A 23,069-nucleotide genomic window follows, 5' to 3' on the forward strand; every position below is an offset into this window, starting at 1 on the left:
GTGTGTGTGTGTGTGTGTGTGTGTGTGTGTGTGTGTGTGTGTGTGTGTGTTGACTACAGCGCTGCAGAAACTGTACAGTGTATGCTTGCAGGCCTCATTAGAAGTGAGACAGCTCCTGCAGTGTGATTAATCATGGTTTGGATTGGCTGTGGAGAATTAAAGGATAAAAGCTTTCAGTTGTCTTTACGTTAAAGGGAATCTTGCTGAAGGTCTCTGACACGTTTCTAACTGTAGAGTGGAAATTACACAGGTGAGATGACTCTGAACTGAATCACATGAAACCTGGTTCAAGGAAAAAAACAGAATGAACCACTTATTATTGCATTAACACACTTGATGCAGACTGACTTGATTACACAGGAAAATTGTTTTTAAACATCGTTTGGTTTATGACTAATGTCCTGTTCACAGGACAACGATGAAAACAGAAAACTTGCTGCATTTTAAGTTTCCGTTTCCACGACGACAGTGCTTGGAACCACTGAAAGCACAACTTTTTGAAAACGGTCCGGCTCTGTCTCTGTGGCTCGCGGCCAACGCCAACTCTAACCTTACAAACACTGTGTCCCACCTGGGTCTGAATATTGCATAATCTGATATTGTCCTATGAGGAAAAAGGTTTTTCATACCAAATCGTGTTGTTATGGAGTGATATTTTGAAAATATATCTTAAATATAACACATTGTTGATTCCAGCAACATTTCTTTGTGAATTTTTTTTTTTTTTGCAAGTACTACTGCAACTAATTGAGAAACAGAAAATATTCCCCAGTACTCATTGAAATATCAATTAATGTATGTATAGTTTCATATATTTGGAGCAGATTCCAAAAAAGTGTGGACACAGTGAGAAATGTATAAACTACAAAAGAATGTGGACCTCATTCAAATACAGCTTCTACACCTTTACAGGTTCTTTAAGTGACACATTTTTGAAAAAAGAGCAGCAGCTTGTTGGTGTTTGACCAAGCTCTTTGAAAAGCCCGCCTCATATTTTCTGCTCCTTTCAGACTGATTCCATAAGACCACAGATCACCTCAGGATTGTGTTGGAGTGGAATCCTGTAGCAGAAACTGCTAACATGTTAGCTCCGTCTCCCATTTGGCAACAAATGACCAACCCCATCATTACAACCCACTTGTTCTTTTTAACATGATCCGGGCCAGCTCTGGCCCGCCGCCATGTCTGCCTCTGTAATGTGTCCACTCCAGCCTCACAGGGTCAGGAAGGTTTTAACTCCAGTAGAAGTTCATTCTAGAGGTTCAACTTCACACTCATGTTGAGCTTAAAGTATAAAAATGTCCACTGGAATAGACGTAACTTGTAATTTTTTGGTGAATAAACATAAAGGATTAAAATAAAACGGGCCAGACATGAAATTACAGCAGTCTCTCCCACACCTTCTGACACTCGCATAGAAAACAGCAAGTTCAGTGTGAAAACCATATTTGACATGTGGTGCTTGAGCTTCATGTGAGGCTACAGCTGCCTGTTTACAGAGCGCCGCTCCCAGACAGGCCTGTGGCTAAAAGCCTGGCCGCTAAAATATGCAGCCAGTCCAAGTCACACCTTTCAGAGAGCCGAGCACCGGGAGGTGAACGAGCCCCGAGTGTCCCCAAGAAACTCCTGCTGCTGTTTACTAGTCACACAGAGAGGACGTGTGTGTGTGTGTGTGTGTGTGTGTGTGTGTGTGTGTGTGTGTGTGTGTGTGTGTGTGTGTGTGTGTGTGTGTGTGTGTGTGTGTGTGTGTGTGTGTGTGTGTGTGTGTGTGTGTGTGTGTGTGTCAGCAGTAAGCAGACACAGAGTGGTCTGGTTCTCTATTAAAGGGCAAGTTTATGTAAAATTGACTTTCTAATGGTTTTCCAAAAGTCAAAATCATCCCCATACCTGGAATGATGCCCCAGAAGTGAAGTGTCTCTCTCTCTCTCTCTCTCTCTCTCTCTCTCTCTCTCTCTCTCTCTCTCTCTCTCTCTCTCTCTCTCTCTCTCTCTCTCTCTCTCTCTCTCTCTCTCTCTCTCTCTCTCTCTCTCTCTCTCTCTCTCTCTCTCTCTCTCTCTCTCTCTCTCTCTCTCTCTCTCTCTCTCTCTCTCTCTCTCTCTCTCTCTCTCTCTCTCTCTCTCTCTCTCTCTCTCTCTCTCTCTCTCGTTTCAGTTTTTATAAAGTGTGTTGCTCCAACAAGCCAATCTTACTCTTCTTCCCAAGAGCCAGTCCAGCTCATACAGACACAGGAGATTCTGAATGTAGCATATGATCCCATATTCAAATAGCAAACGTTGAATAGCATGTGGAAGAGTTGAACAGCTGGATAAAATGAGTCATTTAAACTGAATGTCAATAAGCCAATCAGAACAAAGTTCCCTCGACGGTTTCATGACTCCCGGTCCATATTCTCCTGGGACTTGGTAGTTTTATTTTGACAGTCACTGTAATAACAATCCAACTTGGTACTTTTATTTTGACAGTCACCGTAATAACAATCCAACTTGGTAGTTTTGTTTTGACAGTCACCGTAATAACAATCCAACTTGGTAGTTTTATTTTGACAGTCACCATTATAACTATCCAACTTGGTGGTCTGTCCACTAGAATGTCCGTGTTCTCCCATTGCTAATGTTTAGAGCTCATTGTTCTCTGCTGTGTGTGTGTGTGTGCTTTCAGTACTAAAACTAACAACAGCACCAACTAGTGGACCAACATGAAGACTACATTGATTTCATGACGTCGTCGTGTAAACATAAAATCTTTGCGAAACAAAAATACAAAATTGATGAGTTTTCACTTGAAACGTTGTGGTGTGGAGCTGTCGTCCTGAACAAGGACAGAACAGTTCAGTTCTATCATCACACAGAGTAAAGAGGCTGTGAACAAAGAACTAAATGAAAGCAGATAAAAAGTTCCTCTTCTTCTAATCCTGTTCTGTTAGCCGTCTCACTGCAGCGTGCTCCATGTCTGAGCTCAGGTTTCAGCACTTCATGTCAAGGATTTTTAAAATATTGTCTTCCCAGTGCAGATATTAGAAATAGCAGGTAAATTCATTGAAAAGTTATTCTTTTCTATTTCTACACAGGACCTGGGTTAAACCAGGGGCCATAATGGACTGTTTGACCGGCCGCTTTTAGCCTGTGGGCCATATGTTTGACACCCTTGGTTTACCATAACTTCACTCCTCCACTGATGTGAAGTTACTATAAATGGCTCCATTCATTTGATGAATCTGTACCAACTCACATGCATTTCAATAAACAAGAGGCCGACAGAATGAAAAAGTAAAACCAACATAAAGTTTGTGTTTAACAGGGGTTTTTTTAACGCAGGTCTCTTATACAGACGCCTGCTGCAGGTCATAAATTGTGTGGAATTCCTCTGGAAGATATTCCCACTTTGTGAGCTTTCATGATGGTTGTGGAGAGCGCTGCTGAACACTTCAAATCACCCACAGGGTTGAGGCAGAGAGAACCACAGCATGTGATTCATATCATTTTCATAATCACTAAATCCCAGATGTGGAGCGACATGCCTTTCTCTTACACCCTTATTTAAGGTCACCTCTTCAGAAAATGTCCAACAGCACAAACAGTTCATTCCAACCACAATGATATCATGCTGCTTTTAAAATACTACTATTGTGTTTCTGCAAAGCACTACAGGGACAGGCGGCTTCATTCTGGACTCAACATCAGCTTCAGTCCCTGCTGGGACAAAGACGACCTGCAGTAAAAAGTCTGTCAGACAACTACAGCTCATCCAGAATGCTGCAGCCAGAATCCTCACCAACGCAAAGAGGGTGGAGCACATTACACCCGAGCTCCAATCCCTGCACTGGCTGCCTGTGTGTCAAAGGATTGAAATCAAAATCTTACTTCTGGTCTATAAAGCTCTGAATGGTCTCGGGCCTAAATACATCTCAGATTTACTTGTAGAATATAAAACCTCCAGACCTCTGAGGTTCTCAGGAAGAGCTTTACTCAGTGTTCCTAGAGTCAGAAACAAACAAGCTGAAGCAGCTTTTAGTTCCTACGCTCCCCACCTGTGGAACAAACTTCCTGAACACCTGAAGACTGCTGACACCCTCATTTATTTTAAATCAGGACTTAAAACATTCCTACAGGCACAGGCTTTTGAATATAAAATAGACCCTACTTACTTAGTAAACTAATCTTAATAAATCTCTTACCTTATTTATTTTACTTTTCTTCATTATTTTTTTTAATGTAAGTCTTTCATTTCTTCTAAAGCTTTAATGTATTTCTTTATTCTGTATTTCTTTAATTTCTTTGTAAAGCACTGTAAATTGCCTTGTATTTGAATGGTGCTCTATAAATAAATTTGCCTTGCCTTGTTTGTTTATGCTACCACTGCCTGGCCCCTCGGTCACGCTCAACATCCCTGTGTATGACAGCTCAGCCTGGTTGCCATGGAGATGGAGATGCTGTCCTCTATCAGTATAGCCACTGAAGGAGGACGTGACTAGAAGCTGCTCATTAGTACTCAACTGGTGGAACTAAAGCAGGTTTGCTATGATGATGCTAACATTTATTCTCCAAAAGTACCAAGACTTCATGAAGACAGTGAGGACTGCAATGCCTGCTGGAAAAACAATATAAAGTTTATAATTATAGGGACTTTTAAAATGCACACATCCGCAAAATGTCTGGATTTTCTTAACTGGATCTCAGTTTGGATCAAGACTGGATCAAGTTTCCTTGAGGTTCTACTCTGCTGTGTGTGTGTGTATGTGTATGTGTAAGCGTGGGTGCGTGTGTGTGTGCGTGTGTCCTTGTCCTGTGCGTTGTCCTGTTGTATGGTTAAGCCATATGTGCATCACAGTATTCATGGTCCTTCCGTCCTCGTTTGATTCAGACCAGAGTCTCTTCAGGGCCTGTTCACATCCCGTTTGATCCGGACCAGAATCTCTTCAGGGCCTGTTCACATCCTGTTTGATCCAGACCAGAGTCTTTTCAGGGCCTGTTCACGTCCTGTTTGATCCGGACCAGAGTCACTTTAGGGCCTGTTCTCATCTTGTTTGATCCAGACCAGAATCTCTTCAGGGCCTGTTCACATCCTGTTTGATCCGAACCAGAGTCTCTTCAGGGCCTGTTCACATCCTGATTGATCCGGACCAGAGTCTCTTCAGGGCCTGTTCACATCCTGTTTGATCCGGACCAGAGTCTCTTCAGGGTCTGTTCACATCCCGATTGATCCGGACCAGAGTCACTTTAGGGCCTGTTCACATCTTGTTTGATCCAGACCAGAATCTCTTCAGGGCCTGTTCACATCCTGTTTGATCCGAACCAGAGTCTCTTCAGGGCCTGTTCACATCCTGTTTAATCTGGACCAGAGTATCTTCAGGAACAAACCGTTTGGTTTGGGCAACATGAACATTTCCACCAACTCTGAAACTGAGCTAACAAGATCTTTGGTCCTCTTGAAAACCTCGGTCTCGATCTCGGTTGTTTACTAACGACCTGTCTAGTGGGCGGGGTGAGAGGACATGACGTAGAGCGCAATGCATTCTGGGTAGGAAACAAACAAATCTAACCTCGTGAATCAGAAGAAGCAGACGCAGAAAGAAAAAGTTGGAAAATATCTTGCGGGCACACATGGAGTGGAGAGGAAGAAGTAGAGAAGAAGAAGTAGTGAGGAAGACGTAGAAAAGAAGAAGTACAGAGGAGGAAGTAGAGAGGAAGAAGTAGAGAACAAGAAGTACAGAGGAGGAAGTAGAGAGGAAGAAGTAGAGAAGAAGCGGTAGAGCGGAGGAAGGAGAGAGGAAGAAGTAGTGAGGAGGAAGTAGTGAGGAGGAAGTAGAGAGGAGGAAGTAGTGAGGAGGAAGTAGTGAGGAGGAAGCAGAAAGGAGGAAGTAGAGAGGAGGAAGTAGAGAGGAAGAAGTAGTGAGGAGGAAGTAGTGAGGAGGAAGTAGAGAGGAGGAAGTAGTGAGGAGGAAGTAGTGAGGAAGAAGTATCGAGGAAGACTCATTAATATCTGGTCAGAAGACTAAGGCCCTGTTTACACGACAATGAATTCGAGTATATCCGCAAAACTTTCTTCACTTTTGGGGGGTCCGTTTACACGGCACTAGTTTGCTGATGCACTGTATCCACAAAGTTTTTAATCCGGCTCCCAAGGTGGAAAGATTCTTTAATGGTGCAAATCCCTCCTGCAGAGACTGCCGGAGGCTACAGAGCCTGTTACTGCGCATGCACATCTCTCCCCCTCCCTCCTGCTCATTCAGTTGTAAACAAACATGGCGGCCGTGTAGTGGTACGACTCGCGGTCCATATTCTAGTTTTATCATCCAGATCAGTAGTTTAACAGTTGAGACTCTCCCCTGATAGCTCCATTTTCTTCACGTTTATAGTGTATTGTTCTCTGCACACACGTCTGTATAGTTTCATTACAAAATCAAGCAACAGCGCCCTCCAGTGGCCTGGCATACATCGTTGTCTCGGTGTCCGCTGCTGCATTGTAAACGCACTCCTCTTTTTTAGTGGATTAGGTCCTGTCACGTGAAACAGGGCCTAAATATCGTAGTTGTTTGTGGCTACCCCATAGACATACATTAGACGCCTCACCGACTGGCAGGAACATACGTTAGTGCGTCCGCCATCTCGTGAGTGGCATTTGTCAGGACTTCAGCAACGATGCCGCATCACTGTTCTGCTTTTGGTTGTACAAAGAGACAAAATAAGGACAATCGATTGCGTGGGATTACCTTCCTCAGGTAGGAAAAAGACATGTTGGTGTTGTCGTTGTGTTTAGCTGATATAACATTAACTTGGGACATATATGAGCTGGAGCCGTGGAAAATGCTCTCTATTCTCTGGCTTAAGCTCGCCCTCAAACAACAACAATATCAACGTACGGAGGCTGTTTTAGTTGCAGTGTATGGAATATATTTCAAAAGAAATCAGTTGCTTTCAACTGAACTGTGGTCATATATGACGGCTCCTGACTAACTTTTTGCGCATTTGAAGGTTTCCCACCAATCAAACGACGAGGAAGCAGTGGGAAGTCGTCCTCCGTAGGGAGGCTTTTATTGCCACTGTGCACTCGAGGCTCTGCAGTGAGCACTTCAGTCAGGTGGACTTCGACAGGACGGGTCAGACTGTCCAGATCAGGGATGGAGTATTGTCATCCGTCTTCAACTTCCCAGCTCATCTTAAAAAAGTAGGTGCATCACTAGGTGATAAAGTTAAAACAATACTACACAGTTTGGAGAATGATTTTGTTTAGCTCAATGTTCGGCTCAAAGAAGTATTCCTACGACATTGTGTGGAAACTAGATATAGCCTTCCAAGTGTGATTGCTTTCATTTCAGCCGGTGGCAACCAGGACCGGCTGGACATCCAAACAGGCAGACACTGCAGCGCCTCAGAACCAGTCAGGGTACTGTTCCCCCCCATTACAGCAGTAGAACCTCAGCCTGATCCCAGTAGGAAGTACTGTCTGGCTGTGCTCAAACAGCTGTGAGCAACATGTCACACGTCACTCCTTTTAGACATACTGACATGTACACAAACATCATTATTGTATTATTGTATTAGATATTATTCATATTGATTAGGATTGCAGATTAATTGATTGCACAAGTAATGAATTAATATGATAACACAGGACTCTGAACATGTAAATCCTTTTATTTTCACTAGGACCACTCCTATGCACTGCCCACATGTCCTGATGCTTTGACAGCCAGACTCAGTGAAGCCATGGCCGAGGTGGAGAGTCTGAGAAGAGAGAAGAGGAATGAAAAGATGGAGAACGGAGAGCAAAGAGCACAGTGTGTGGTCTTCTGGAGGAACTGAGAGTGAACAATCTAATAAATGAAGAGCTGAAAGAGAATATGTTATATAATATGTAATAATAGATAAACGTGTAACAATCAATAAATATGTAATAGGTAAATATGTAACAATTCTTTTCTATGTAATATTAAAGGTAACTATGTAAAAATAAATGAAAGTATAATAGGTAAATATGTTATTGTGTGTAAATATTTAAAAAAAAATCTAAATTTGTTACACAAAAAAGTTATAACTTGTGCCCTAATGTACATGTCCATTGTACATAAATGCCACATTGTGTGTAAATAAACGCTTTTGCATATTTTTGTCATGGGCTCCATCATGTTGCTGCTCTAAAAGGAGAGTACAGCAGTCCCAATGTCCCATCTGCAAACTTCTTCCATTTCCTCTCAATACTTTCTATAAATATGCTACATTAAATAAATAAATGAAATAATTTTTCATTTAATAAATTAAAAATGAAAGCAATGATTCTTCACAGTCATGTAAATGTGTATTTGCGTGGTTTTCTTCAGAAAACACGTCGCTGTCACATAGACTTGTTGAGGCCGACGGGTCAGACTTGCCACTCACAATATGACGGCCGCTCTGCCCTAGTTAGCCTAGACAACACAGGCTAAAGGGGCGGGACTTCCTCTTTCGGTCGAGACCAATGAATGAAGCATATTTCTTCTTTACTTCCTCTCTGGTCAGTGTTTGTTTCGCGCGGCAGCACCCCCCAAACCAGCAGCTGGTGTAATTGAGTAACATTTTCCAGGCAGTTTAAGCCAGTCTCTAAAGTGAATGTTAATGCGACTGAACCAAAGGAAAGGGTGAAATTTCTTGGCTCCGATATAGACCTGACATATACATGGTATAGACCTGCTATAGACCTGGTACAGACCTGGTATAGACCCAGTATAAACCTGATATAGACATGCTATAGACCTGCTATAGACCTGGTACAGACATGGTACAGACATGGTACAGACATGGTACAGACCTTGTACAGACCTGGTATAGACCTGTTATAGACCGTATATCACCCTGATATATACCTGCTATAAACCTGTTATAGACCTGATATAAACCTGATATAGACCTGCTATAGACCTGGCACAAACCTGCTATAGACCTCCTATAGACCTAGTATAGACCGGATAGACTTGCAATAGATCTGTTATAGACCTGGTATAGCCCTGATATAGACCCGTTATAGACCCGTTGTAGACCTGTTATAGACATGATATAGCCCTGATATAGACTTGATATAGACCTGATATAGACCTGGTTGGAGGTCCTCTTGGTTCTGGTCTGTGTCCCATGCTGTGGTGCAGTGACTGCCTGCCAGACTTCTCCACACAATATTGTTTGTACTTCAGAAGCACTCTGTGTTCCTCAAATAGAGGTCCTGTTGGCGTGGACTCCCTCAGCCCTGTCTGAAGGAGCTGCTCCATCACCCTCTGAGACGGACCTGGAGGAGCTGCTCCATCACTTCTGAGATGGAGCTGGAGGAGCTGCTCCATCACCATTGTGCCTCTGAGGCTTGGCAGGGAGCAGAGGTGGAGAACCAGCAAAATCCTCACCACTAAATCAACATCAAACACACCAACTGATAAAACAGTCCAGCTGGTGGCACAGTGGAGTAGTGGTTAGCACTCTGAGGTCACAGTGAGAGGTTGTGGGTTCACAATATGCTTGTTCTCCCTGAGTTTTCTCAAGGTAATCTTGTTTCTATCCACAGTCCACAGACATGTTTGAGGCTAAGGCTCCTTTTACAAGATATTTCAAGTCAAAACGATCCGTGATAACGAGGTCTGTTTTTTTCGGAAATGGCAGAAACAAAGAAAATGATGTAATTAGCATTCCAAGCCACTCGTTGGTGCTGTTGTTAGTACTGGAAACACACACACACACACACACACACACACACACACACACACACACACACACACACACACACACACACACACACACACACACACACACACACACACACACACACACACACACACACACACACACACACACACACACACACACACACACACGTTAGAGAACAATGAGCTCTGAACATTTACAATGGGAGAACACGGACATTCTAGTGGACAGACCACCAAGTTGGATTGCTATTAAGGTGACTGTCAAAATAAAACTACCAAGTTGGATTGTTATCACGGTGACTATCAAAATAAAAGTACCAAGTCCCAGGACAATATGGACTGGGAGTCATGACACCATGGAGGAAACATGTTTCTGAATTTCTATTGAACGTCTGTCCACCTTGTGTTTATCCAACTACCTGCTGCTGAACACCCCAAAAACAAAAGAGGACACTGTGGACCTCTGCAGGACCAGAGTCAACCACACTCCACTTCACATCAACGGGGACGTGGTGGAGACAGAACCCTGGGAGTCCACATCTCAGAGGAGCTCAACACATCCATATTTTTAAACAGTGTTTTTTCTTTAGGCCATCACATCCATAAATAACAGCTGAGCTGAGCATTAGTGTTGTCAATCTCACTGCAATGATGCTTTAGAAAGTGTCTGTGTTTAATCATTTACCTTAACACTTTTAAAAAGTCTATTTCTATATTTATATTATGAGTGCTTTTATAGTGTAACATGTGCTATCGATTTCAAATGTACTTTTGCTCACTTTATTGATCCAAAAGGGAGCAGCACCAGCGAAATTATTATATTACTCATATAATGACAAATAAATTATTATATTCTATTCAACAACTAAAACTAAAAAACTGCTAAAATGGCTTATAAAAGATTAACTTACTCATAAGGATAGAAATGGAAAAAAATGGCCTAAACGGAAAAGATACTAATACACATGGTTAAACCACAAGAAAAGGGAAATAGGAGAAGAAAAACTAGCAAAATGGCTTAAATGGTAAAATACCTAAAAGGAATAAAATCACTAAAAACACTTCAAGAAGAAAAACATGAAATGTGAAAAATGTCTATTGTTCTGACCTATACAGTAAATACAGTATAAACTCATTTCAGAGCTGTGTTCTTTCTTCTCTGAAACATGTTTCGTGGCTCTAGATGAATTTCATTCTGTGTGAAAAGGTCAAATCAGCCCTAGAAGTGACAAAGTTTAGAGATCTTTACAAAAAAGTAGATGCAGAATGATATTTAATTCTGCTCAGGACACCCAGACCTGATGTGAACTTCGCATTATATAATTTATTCATTGTGCAGTTTAGACATGTTGGTGTGAATAATGTGGCTGGTGATGCTGATCGCTGATCTCAGGCGGACACTGTGGCTCAAGTAAAGGTAGAACCAGGATTTTAAAGAGCCGAGCTGAAGACCGACCTGACCCTCCCCCACACTGTGAGTGTCGATGATGGTCACAACGCCGGGGTTGTGGGGGCTGCGGCGGCTCGTGCTGTGAGGCGTGCCCTCTTCGTCCGGGGTGCCGGCGGGGATGGTGCCCGCCAGCTGGGTCACAACCTTCCCCACCATCGTCAGGCCGGTTTTCAAAGTCTGAAAACAAGAAAAGTAACAGATCGGTCATTTTATACAAATCGTCATCACCTTCACTCCCACAGCACCATTTAATATCAGTGACAACAGAAACCAAAGCAGGTGCATTGTAGGTTATCAGGATGTGTAGAGAGAAAATTAACTGCAGCTATTTAAAAGACGCCATCACTGAAAAACAAGTGTATAAAATCTGGTATCAAAGAACTCTCTGAAGGACTGTAGAGATTCCCTCAGTCATTCCTCCACAGGCCTGATGGAAAAGACCTCTGAGATCTTTATTCCAACCAGAGAATGACAGTAGATCAGGTGTGTCGAACTGCGGTCCGGCAGGTTTTATCCATCTCCCTGCTTCATCACACCTAAATCTTATGATGATTTCAGCATCAAGCTCCTCATTACCGTCAGGTGTTGCATGTGGACAGACGGTGGTGCTCAAGGACCTCCAAGGTGCTGCACCTACATTGGGACAAATTTGAGGTTCTAGTCTCACTTCAGGACAGTTGGACATGGCGATGGAGGATCCTTCCTGACCAACGGAGCCACGGTGTGTGTGTGTGTGTGTGTGTGTGTGTGTGTGTGTGTGTGTGTGTGTGTGTGTGTGTGTGTGTGTGTGTGTGTGTGTGTGTGTGTGTGTGTGTGTGTGTGTGCGTGCGTGTGTGCGGCATGCTCACTTGATGCTTGCTGATAACTTACAGTGCTGATGACTTGTAAGCTCTGCAGCCTCTGGAGACACCATTGCTAAAGAATTGTGTGTGTGTGTGTGTGTGTGTGTGTGTGTGTGTGTGTGTGTGTGTGTGTGTGTGTGTGTGTGTGTGGCTCCTCTGTGTCCGCTTAAGGCCCAGCCAGGGTGTCTGGCTCAAACACACCTCTGTGGCTCGATTGAGGGAAATGGATAGTGCTGCTTAAGTGGAGTCTATCTCACCTACTACACTGTCTTTAGCCTAATGGAGTCCAATGTGTGTGACTGTGTGTCTATGTGTGTGTGAGCGCCAAAGGGGCCCCAGAGAGCCTAATCAGGCATTCAGACTAGGCGGCCCTGTCAATACAGCGTGGCGCCTGGCGTTTGTTGGGTCTGAGGATCACCCTCTGTCTCTCTCTGGCACAAACACAGTGTCTGCTGTCTCTGTGCACTTGTGTGTGAGTGTAAAATGCAAAAGGAGACATCAATTATTAAGTGCGGCGTTTGGCTCCTAATTGATCAACACTAATGTGTTTTCTAATCACTGCAGTTGTGGACTTCTTAGTGGTAGTCCAAACAGGGGGCTATTGATTGTTTCTGAGGAGGAAGGCGGGGGCTCTCATGTCTGATGGCTGACACAAACACAAACACACACAGCCCTGCACCATGTCGCCATCTAAACAAATTACAGCCTCATTTACGTCAAAGGTCGCTCTGGACGGAGCGGCAAGGAGTGACGGGCGGCTGGACAGAAAAATCTATCAGAAAATAGAACATTTGGATCAGAGTGCAGCTGCTGCGTCTTCTAAACTAAAGCCATTACACTTTAAAGCTGGCCTGCACTTCTTTCTCCTCTGTGTCTCCGGACGTCGGCACTGAGAGCCAGCGTGTCGCGCCACAAGCCAGCAGGAGATACCGTGTCATCCATATTGAGATATATAGTTCTAAATGAGGAGAGGGCGGGCAGGCAGACTGCCTGTCTGCATATCAATACCCCACACCCACACCACTGCCCACCCTCTGCTCTCATCCTGCCACCAGTCTTTTTAATGTGCACCATCAATGGCCTGCAAAAACAACACTTTTCACACCAGCTGCTGCTCTTAGTAAATCCATTAGGCCTTCTTCTGGGAGCCTCCGGAGAAGCAGAGGAGAACCGTACGAGGAGCTGACTGGTTAGCGTGTCTTCAGCCGGGGAATGAATTCCACCTGGTATCAAAGAGCCACTCCTCCACCGAGATGAGTGCAAGGAGAGAGCAGTCAGAGTGGGAACAAGCAGGGTGATGAAGTGTCTCATAAGCTGGGCCGCAGTCAGCCAGGCGGCTCAGGTGGATCCAATGTCAGCACATTTACAGATGGTGCAGGAGAGCAGGAAACACCGTCTTTATGTGCTGATCTATCCGAGCCCCGGCTTCACACACGCCATCAGCTGGGGGGCCGACGGACCCTACACTGAACTCAGGCCTGAGCCCAGAGGTCGGAGACGAGAAGTGAAGTCAGCAGCATCCAACCCAAAGACAATGTGAAGATTTAGAGGTAACACGCTGGAGCAGAGTGGATTCACATCTTTCAGCAGGTTTACACACACGAAGCACAGAGTTGGCATAATATTGAAACTAAACTTATTTTAAAGTGTTTCATGTGTTTCAATTAGGGATGCACCAATACCACCTTTGTAAAGGACGAGTACAAGTACAAAGCTTGAGCAACTTGCCAATACTGAGTACCGATACCAGTACTTATCAAATACAATTAAATTCCATACGCAAATGAAACGCAAAGGCTATGCGTCGCCACAGACCACCTCCAGACAGCCTCTACGCAGACCTACAATGTAGCGCAGTGCGTAGTGTCCATCTACACACTGCACTCTGTGTACTGTAGACGTTAATGGCTGTATCTGTCTTACTTTTATCATTATCATTACTATTGAAGAATTTCCAAACCGCGGACTTCGCTCGTCCTCCCTTGTGTATCTGTAACACTGATGACGCATGAAATTATGTACTACTAACAAGTTATTTTACAGGAACCTGGTGCAGTATCCGACCCGATACTGGTATCGGTATCGATGCATCCCTCGGTTCAATAAATGTAATTGAAACTGTGCCCCAAAACAAACGTTTCATTGGGTTATTGTGCTGTCATTGACATCTACATTCCTGCTCTGTCATATATTCAGGTTTAATGATCTTTCCATCCACCATGATCCAGAGCATGGAACACTAATTAACGGTTTATATTTTACATTTCACACATTGTCTCAAACTTTGTGGAAACGGGGCCGTTGCAGGACTTCAGCAGAAAGATGGATGCCTGACGGCATTCAATCCTTCAAAAAAGCCATACTCATGTCAATCTATCACAGAAACTCTCCAGGGTGTCATTTGGAGTGTGTTTATATAAAGGAGTCATATCATCCAGCTTTTCAACTCTTCCTCAAGGTCTCATTGGACTAGAAACCTTGTATTCAAAGTTTCTAGCTTTTCCTTGATTTTCCTCCATTTTTGAATATTGGATCATATGAGCTGCATTGAAAATCTGCTGTGTCTGTGTGAGCTGGACTGGCTCCGCCCACACATGCCCATCTTGGGAAGAGGAGGAAGTACTTCCTCTCGTGGTGCCATGTGCCATAGCAGAGCTGCCTAATTGTGGGAGGGTCAAAGGGAGGGCCTACCTTGATTGGGATTGGCTAAACTCCTGATGACACTATATAGGGTTTGATTTCTGATTGGCTGGTTGGAGCAACACACTTTTTATAAACTGAAACAAGCCAGGGAGAGAGAGGACAGACATTTACATAATATGACCCCTTTAAGGAAGCATGGGAACAATATCTCTAATCAGCAGGAGAGAAACTTCAAATCATATGGTACTCTGCATTTTAATAAAATTCAGAGGTTTATAGCGAGAAAAAGATAAAGAGATGATTTTTTTTGTTTTTATAAGGATATGATTTGTGGAATATTGTTCATAATAAATATGTCAGTCTTTAAAGATGTGCTTACTTTGGCAGCATTGATCACTGTAGCTGTGTACGACTGGGCATTATCTCCACAAGCTCCTCCACGAGACTGGTGACATCTGATCAACTGCAGGACAAAATACAGACACAAACAAGCAAAAACATGAAAACAAACTGTGGAGCTCTGAGTAGAGGGAAAGAGGGAAATTCCTGGTAAAATGAGCTCATATTGATGCATTAAAAGCTCTCTGTGGAGACAGCGGTATTGCTCTCAAGCAAAGGCTGCACACTTTACTTCAATGCAGTCTCACTTGAAAAGCTCTGTCACAGGAATACATTCACTGCTCAAGATAAATGATATTGTCTGAAAATCATACAAGAGCTACAAGAACAGAGGTCCCATCTGTCAATTACTTCAATGGACCTGCACCAAAACCACATTAAATGTATTGCCGAATGCACAATAGAACATTCTGGTTTTTCTAAATATTTAAAAATCCCATTAAGGGAAAAAAAAAAGTTGGTTACATCTGTTGATTTTCAAAATGTTATCATCTGTGGAGAGCTCTTCTTGGAATGATTCGTTTATCCAAACAGATTAAAGAGGCAGAAAATAGATCAAATGCATTTTTTGGATGGTAAATATGTCGCTGTTCTGATAAGGGCGTGTGTGTGTGTGTGTGTGTGTGTGTGTGTGTGTGTGTGTGTGTGTGTGTGTGTGTGTGTGTGTGCGCGCGTGCGTGCGTGCGTGCGTGCGTGCGTGCGTGCGTGCGTGCGTGCGTGCGTGCGTGCGTGCGTGCGTGCGTGCGTGCGTGCGTGCGCTACCTTGTTCTCAGCGTAGGCTAACCAGCGGCTTCCCAGAGCTATCGGATTGAGGCTGGGGCCGGGGCAGGGGTAACAGCCTGAAACCACACACAAAGAAGTCACACCAACAGATGAACACATCAGACCAGTGGACAATCAGGGAGGAAAGCACATCAATTCATTAATTTGTTCACAAACTGGCAAATGTAAGGTTTACAGAAACCAGCAGCTCACAGCTCAACTCCTCCGGAGTCTGAAACTATCTGGGGCTATAATGTGTCTCTTGTTTGAGAAGATAAATGGTTAATGAGGGTGATGTGTGTGTGTGTGTGTGTGTGTGTGTGTGTGTGTGTGTGTGTGTGTGTGTGTGTGTGTGTGTGTGTGTGTGTGTGTAAACCGCTATGACCTAATGCAGACTGTGGTACCCAAGAAATTAAGAATGGCTCCACTACACATTGAACACAACAATTTCAATGACGCACGCACGCACGCACGCACGCACGCACACACACACACGCGCACACAGATGAGCCAGGAGAGAAAACAACATCCTAGGGGGCCGATCACATGAAGAGGAGCCACAGCCTACAGCTATGGAGGGCCCCGCCACATGGTCAGTGGTGTGATGCAGGTTCTCATTCTCGCCCCTTCTAGTTTGATGTCATTTAGTTTTTAACACCGTTCATCTTTTATTGATGACATGATTGGAAGTACTCTCCATAATCATGTAGCCATCAGCGAATGTTAATGTCATTATTATTATTAGATTCAAACAACACATATTGGAAGCAAGAAAGATTCTGTTGTGTAAAAAAATGTGAGTCTATTTATTGATTCAGTGATTAATTAAAATGTGTTTGCTTCTTGTATAAACAATTGATATGCCATGAAAATGCAATTAGGGAGATCATTTTTTTTCAAACAAGTCGTTTAACCACTGTGTGGTCACAGAACTACACACAATAACTATCGTTCTCGATGCATTCACGAGTGCCGCACTTCGTCTCACACACACACTGAGCAAACACACTGAGCTGTGTGCTAGGAGGTGTGTGCTTGGAGGTGTGTATGCTTGTGCTTGAAAGTGTGCATGTTGGAGGTGTGTGTGAAAGGCTTGCTGACAATAATTTAGTGGACTGAGAGCAGATGAAGTGGAGGAAGTGTGGGGGGGCAGGTAAGAAGCCTTCTGTGCCTCTCCAAGGCCGAGGTGAGCCGGCATGGTGAGATAACATGTGGTTGACAGCCTGGGTAGAAAGTGGGGGGCTGGAGAGGAGGAAGGACACTGATGTGATGGGCAGAATCAAAGGTAAGCAGAGTTCAGGCTTCTCAAGGTCAAACCTTGGAATAAATCCAGGAGTGAGACTGAAAGGGCCATTCTACCTTCTCTGAGGCTTCACACGAGGAAATTACAAAATGTCTCATCATGTCTGAGACCTTACAAAATGTTGTGGAGCAGAACAATCAGCTGAACATCAGCACCAACGGCTGCTCCAACACAGCCCTGCATGCCTTTAATGCAAAACCTGAGCCACAGTTTGCTTCTTCAGACAGTTTTAACAACAGGGTTGAGTAAGTAGACAGTTTGTCATCTCTGGCAGAGTGAAGTGAAGAAGCTCAGACGTCTCCGTCCACGAGGACCTTCCTCCAGTTCTGGCGACACCAGGCTGGTCCCAGACCAGACCGGAGAAACTGTCTTTCCAGGGGGTCCCGGCCCGACCAGACCTGCGTTTTGCTTTCATGTAGAGCAGTATAGCAAATGTCCAACATGTCCCCAGCTGGACATCAGGACAAAAAAGCTATAAAAATATTAAGGACTGTTGACCTTCCATATAACTCTAAACTCCCCTGATGGATCCCTCACAACCACACCAAGGTTGGGGAAGCACGACTACGCTTGAAACTCAAGTCCAAGAGGTCAGAGGTCAAAGGTCAGACTGATAGAAAGACAACAGGAACTCAAAGAACCTGGTTCCAACCTGCAGAGAGCAGAAGAGCATCTGGGACCTTCTCCAACAGCTAATGAAGATCAGACCAGGTCTCCCTGCAGGACCTAAGGAAACAGGTCTCACTGGACCACCAGGACAGGACCAGAGGACATCTAAGGAGACCACCAGGACTGGACCAGAGGAGGTCGAAGGAGTCCACCAGGACAGAACCAGAGGATGTCTAAGGAATCCACCAGGACTGGACCAGAGGAGGTCGAAGGAGTCCACCAGGACAGAACCAGAGGATGTCTAAGGAATCCACCAGGACTGGACCAGAGGACGCCTAAGAAGTCCACCAGGGCTGGACCAGAGGAGGTCTGGAGGAGAATTTCTTCTTCCTGTCAGCTGACTCACTTAGCCACCAACCCCCTCCAGGGTTCCTCTCAGCCGAGCAGGTTGAAACTCCACAGTCTACCTGAGGATGTCTGTCCCTTCATGGCCACAGTGGACCATCTCCTGGTGGAGACTTCTAGCTCTCAGAGAGCAGACCTTCTTGCACTGCTTTCTGGAGCATAGTGAGTTCTCTGGACTCCAAAGACCTCCACAGCCTCAGACCTCAGTCCAGCAGAGGTCCTCTGGGAGGTGGAGGAGCAGGAGAGTCACACCACGATGTTTGAATCTGCAGAACTGTAAGAAGTTCTCATGTCAACATGGAGCAGAAGCTCTGAGGAACATTTCAGAACCTTCTTCAATCTATGAGAAGAAGAATAAAGATGGAGTAAACATGGAGGTACTGTTTTGGCAGAGTACAGCTGACCCAACTTCTTTCACAATATGTGCATGGTATCAAATTCACAATGGGAGACACGCATTTAGAAGTTGAAGGTAAAATGAAATTTTTTGGTACCTTCACAGGTCTTTTTGTCTATTTTGGACTATTTTCTAAAAAAAAATATTTTCTTTTAACGAGTCCGTTTTTATTGAGTTTACAAAACGTGTTGTAAGCAGAGCTTCTACAAAGCTCTGTTTTGCAAAACAGCCTGTGAGTATGATGAGTTGTTGTGTTTAACAGCCTCCAAAGAGAAAAAAGAAGCAATGGTGTTGCTGCGGTGGAGTCCAGGCTCAAGGCGGGAACATAAACATGGGACAGGCACGTCCACCATCATCTCCCTGGAGAAGACGCAGAGCGGGGCTCATCCACAGCAGATCTGTGCAGATCACAGGACCCTTTGTTTACTGCTTTTATGGCTCAAACAGGCCAAACGACGTTATGAGGCGGAGGCCCCGCGTTCACAAACGATTAATAACTATTGAGCATGTTTGGTTTCCTGTTGCCCAGACGCTGATAGGGAAGGCAGGCAGACAGCGAGGAGACACATTAAAGCGAGTCAGTAAGGTCAGTTTACTCCAGTCATTGACTTAAGTGGCCAGCAATGGCAGGGTAATACAGTCTGTCCTGTCTTCCACAGACATGGCAGGTACAGCCAGCTCCGAGCTCCAGACATGACCAGAGGGCCCCAGAACGCCAGCTGATGAAAGCTCCTGCTCTACTCTCAAGGCAGAGCTGCAGTGTTGTGGACCACAGCAGGTCCTGGAGGCTGTATTGTGAGCAATGATCAGACCTGTGGAGGTTTCATTCGTGTACCGAGACAGAATCACACATTATGTTTTTGAGATTGAAGTATTCACTTGTTGGACTGCAGACTGGAGCCGTTCTGTGGGGAGTGTGAATGTACTACTACTACTACACATCAAGATTCCCCCAAAACCTAACAAACATCAAACCGTCACAGCAGCTGCAGAATTCAGCTGCACCAGAAGAAAAATCCACATTTCACCACGTTTTAAGTTCCTGCATTGGCTGCATGTTAATGTCTGAATAAATTCCTATTTCAGTTTTACAATTCAGTCGTATTTCTTTTATTTGTTTGCATGTTGTCAGATCACTTCCACATTTCATTATTACCTTCACCAATGAAAGTTGGGCAAACAACGAAGTTGGGGTACCATGTTTTCATCTGTGTGTATCATTAATTTATTAGTTGGTATGTTTGTATGTATTTTAGTAACTTTTCACAAAAACTACTCACCCAAATTGCATGAAATCTTCAGAGATGATTTTTCATCATCCAAAAACCAATCGAATCGATTTTGGGATGTTAACAGCTAACTATTTCCGAATAAATCCCAGAAAACTGCAAAACAATATGTCCCATACAAAGCAGATGAGAGAGGTCCCTCATGGAGGAGATCAAAGAAGGTCAGCGTCTGTTGCCATGGAGACGCTCCCTGCTCAGTGTTTCACACAGTGATGTAGCTACCTCACCTACCTAGGCAGCATTGATATGAGCTAATGGATAACATGGTAGCAATGTTAACTCGGTTCCACAAACAAATGTGGCATTGGTGAAGGTGTGCGCTCTACAGAGTGTAGCTCTCGTTTCTAAGGTTTTTTTTTTAGGGTATTTTAAAAATACTCCTCATTGTGAATGTGTTGATCCTGTGTTTCATCCGCCGCCCCCGGCTCTGAACATGTCACATATTCTGCTGAAAATAGAAATAAATCAGGAAAGGATGGGTTTATATTTAGTTTTATTGTATTACTTTAACTTGCTTTATGCTCCAATTTATTGGGTGTGCAAAATTATAGATTTGTCAAAAGGCACTATGAATTAAAAGTCATATATTTGTATAGTATTGTGCAACTTTAAATGTATTTTTGTAATGGTAATTATTCATTTTCTTTATTGCAACAAAATAAATACCTGAAATTGTTATTATTGATCAGTTATGATTATTTTACAGTCCAGCCCAAATTATGTCAGACTGTCCTGTATGTGGCCTCTGAATTGATATGAGTTTGACTCCCCTGAAATTGGAAAGTTTATACGGAGTGAAAGTCTTACTTGTTACAAAGAACTTCTTGGTGAAGGTGCAGCTGTCGAACGCAGCGATCTTCTCCTGCAGACTGACAACCAGGATACTGACGAGAGAACAACGCAGTGTAAACAGGACATGGACAAACTCACAACAGCACTTTAAATAAGCCTTTTCTATCCATCAGGGGAACGTACTGTTTGTTGCAGTGCAGGTCGTAGATGGGCGTCTTGAACTGAATGGATTTAACCATTTCACCAGTCCGCAGAGAGTACAGGTCAGCACAGCAGTACGGAGGGCTGCTCCTGGAAAACAGAAAAAAAAAACACACACAAAACCTTAAAGCTGAGGTCTGCAGCTCTGCAGCCATGTGGCTCTACAGCTCCTCTGTAGTGGTTCTGCAGCTCCTCTGTAGTGACTGTGCTGAAAAGGCAAGACCATGTTAGAAACCATGTTAGTCTTGTGTGTTTGAGTAGATTTGGTATTCAGCTGTGCTTGGATTAGGATTAGAATTGAGTTCTGGATGATTCTGTTGTTTAAAAGCAGTTATAAAGAGGAACATTGTTTCCCGTTTATTTATGCTAAGTTCAGAAGCGTTTGTCGTTTGGTTTGATTCTATTTTCTTAAAAGATTAGAAGTAAATGAAAACAGATCTGTTATCCTATTGTTTTTTTGTTTTTTTCATCTTGATGAAAATGGTTTTAATCAGGATTGCAATTAAAAAAATCTAAAAAATTAGACAAGTGACATATTCAGGTACTGGACATTTCAGAACCACAAGAAGTCTACAACATTCCTAATCATCACACAAATAAAGACAAGAGCATGGAGGTGGAGCTGTGGGAGGAATAAGAAGCCTTTGTTTCAGTTTGTTGGAGATTTGTTTCCCCTGAGCCCCACTGGCTCGGCCTTCCACAGGCTCCACAAAGTGAAAGGGAGAAAAGTAAAGGGCTAAAGGGGAAATGCTTTGTCATGAAACACATTTACTCCAAGCCCTTCTATCAACACAACAAAGGAGAGCGTTGCATGAGGGAGCTTATCCAGCAGCCGGCCGCGGCTGCTGGCAAAGGAAAATTCAGACATAAATCTTAATCAAGAAGGTCTCCAGCACTGCCGCCCCCTGTCCCCTGTGCCCCAGCTCCAGGAAAGCCTCTGCCGGTCCTCCATTCTCTGTCACCCTTAGCGAGGCCTGTGGTGCCGCGCTGGCTGAGGATGCTGGGGTGAAACCCAGTGTTAGTTTGGTTTTTTGATCCAAAGGACTGAGTGCTTTCAACAGGCCACTCAGTCTGCTTGTGTGTACCCAGTGTAGATACACACTGCATAAGTTTCAATGTGGAGACTTTAAGCACCAAGGGGAGGCACGGACGAAATATTAAAATTACAATAAATGTAAAACAACCTCCTAACATTGACAGCAGTTTTCTTAAATGTAGTTCTGAGGTAAAAAATTAAGTGGTGAGCACTGTAAAAAAAAAGAAAAAAGAAAAAGAAAAAGGGAGCCCTGATTGTATTTGGATTGTGAAGGTTGAGTTAGGAAAGAAGGCTGGCAGACGGGAATCCCCTTCATGCCAACCAAAGCCAGTGCAAGAAACCTCGAGAAAGTGAGTTTAACAGTGGGCAGCTACTTCCAAGTCACTGAGGGAAGTCTGGACATTATTCAAATCAAGAGCTCATAATGGGAAGACTTTCATCCATAACAAGACGCAGATGACCTCAGCCATGTTGAATACTCCAGCAGCCGACGCTGTTCCACTGATCAGCTCCTGTGTGGAGCTGTCTGTGTGCCCAGTCATTACTGCTACCTCCTCTCCACCTCGTGGTGGTGAGACATCTGCTTTTCAGATCAGCCTCAGCCCTGACACACAGACACACACTGCATGGCCACGTCCAAGAGGAGAAAAACAACATGTCGAGGACAACATCCTCTGATCACATGATCGTTCAGAGAAACATTCGCAGAAGCATGAGTGGAGAGTTACAGCCAACAAGTCATGATAATGTATCGGTTTTCTATAGCGATTTTTCTGGACACTCAAAGATGCTTTCCATTGCATTATTCATTCACTCCATACTCGAAGGTGGTAAGCTAAGTCTGTCGCCACGGCTAACCTGGGCCAGACTGATGAAAGTGAAGCTGCCAATCTGTGCCATCGGCCCCTCCGACCACCACCAACCACTCACTCTCACAACCTTCTGATTGCGAGATGACTGCTCTACCAACCGAGCCATGCCGTTCCTTGCCGTCATCATGATTTTCCTATTACAGTTTCTGGACAAACTTCACTGCAAATGCAACCAATGGTTGGAGTGACATTACAGAGTGTTTGATGACGCATGATAAACACTGTAAGAACTGCCAAAATAGCTCTAACATATCATTGGTTCTGACTTGGACTTGTTGCTATATATTGCCCATTTTATTGATAAGAAAAATCTTGATTTACAATGTCAGACAGGTCTAAAGAAAGCAGAACCACTTCTAACCATTTCACGTTGTAGCTTAGACTTTATCTACTCAGTCTCCCGCA

General features: G+C 44.0%; 1 protein-coding gene across 1 annotated transcript in view; it reads right to left on the reverse strand.

Moving 5' to 3' along the window:
- bcas3 (BCAS3 microtubule associated cell migration factor) overlaps nt 1–23,069 on the reverse strand; it is a 415,011-nt gene that overhangs the window by 348,690 nt on the left and 43,252 nt on the right. The window contains exons 8-12 of the mRNA XM_080459250.1: nt 20,739–20,846; nt 20,571–20,647; nt 15,761–15,837; nt 14,979–15,062; nt 11,121–11,291 (exon numbers count right to left, since the gene is read on the reverse strand). Of these exons, the coding sequence (XP_080315376.1) occupies nt 11,121–11,291; nt 14,979–15,062; nt 15,761–15,837; nt 20,571–20,647; nt 20,739–20,846 (517 nt within the window). The remainder of the gene's footprint in view (nt 1–11,120; nt 11,292–14,978; nt 15,063–15,760; nt 15,838–20,570; nt 20,648–20,738; nt 20,847–23,069) is intronic.

The sequence above is a fragment of the Lipophrys pholis genome (genome assembly GCF_963383615.2).
Source record: "Lipophrys pholis genome assembly, chromosome: 3".
In the NCBI taxonomy this organism is placed as follows: domain Eukaryota; kingdom Metazoa; phylum Chordata; class Actinopteri; order Blenniiformes; family Blenniidae; genus Lipophrys; species Lipophrys pholis.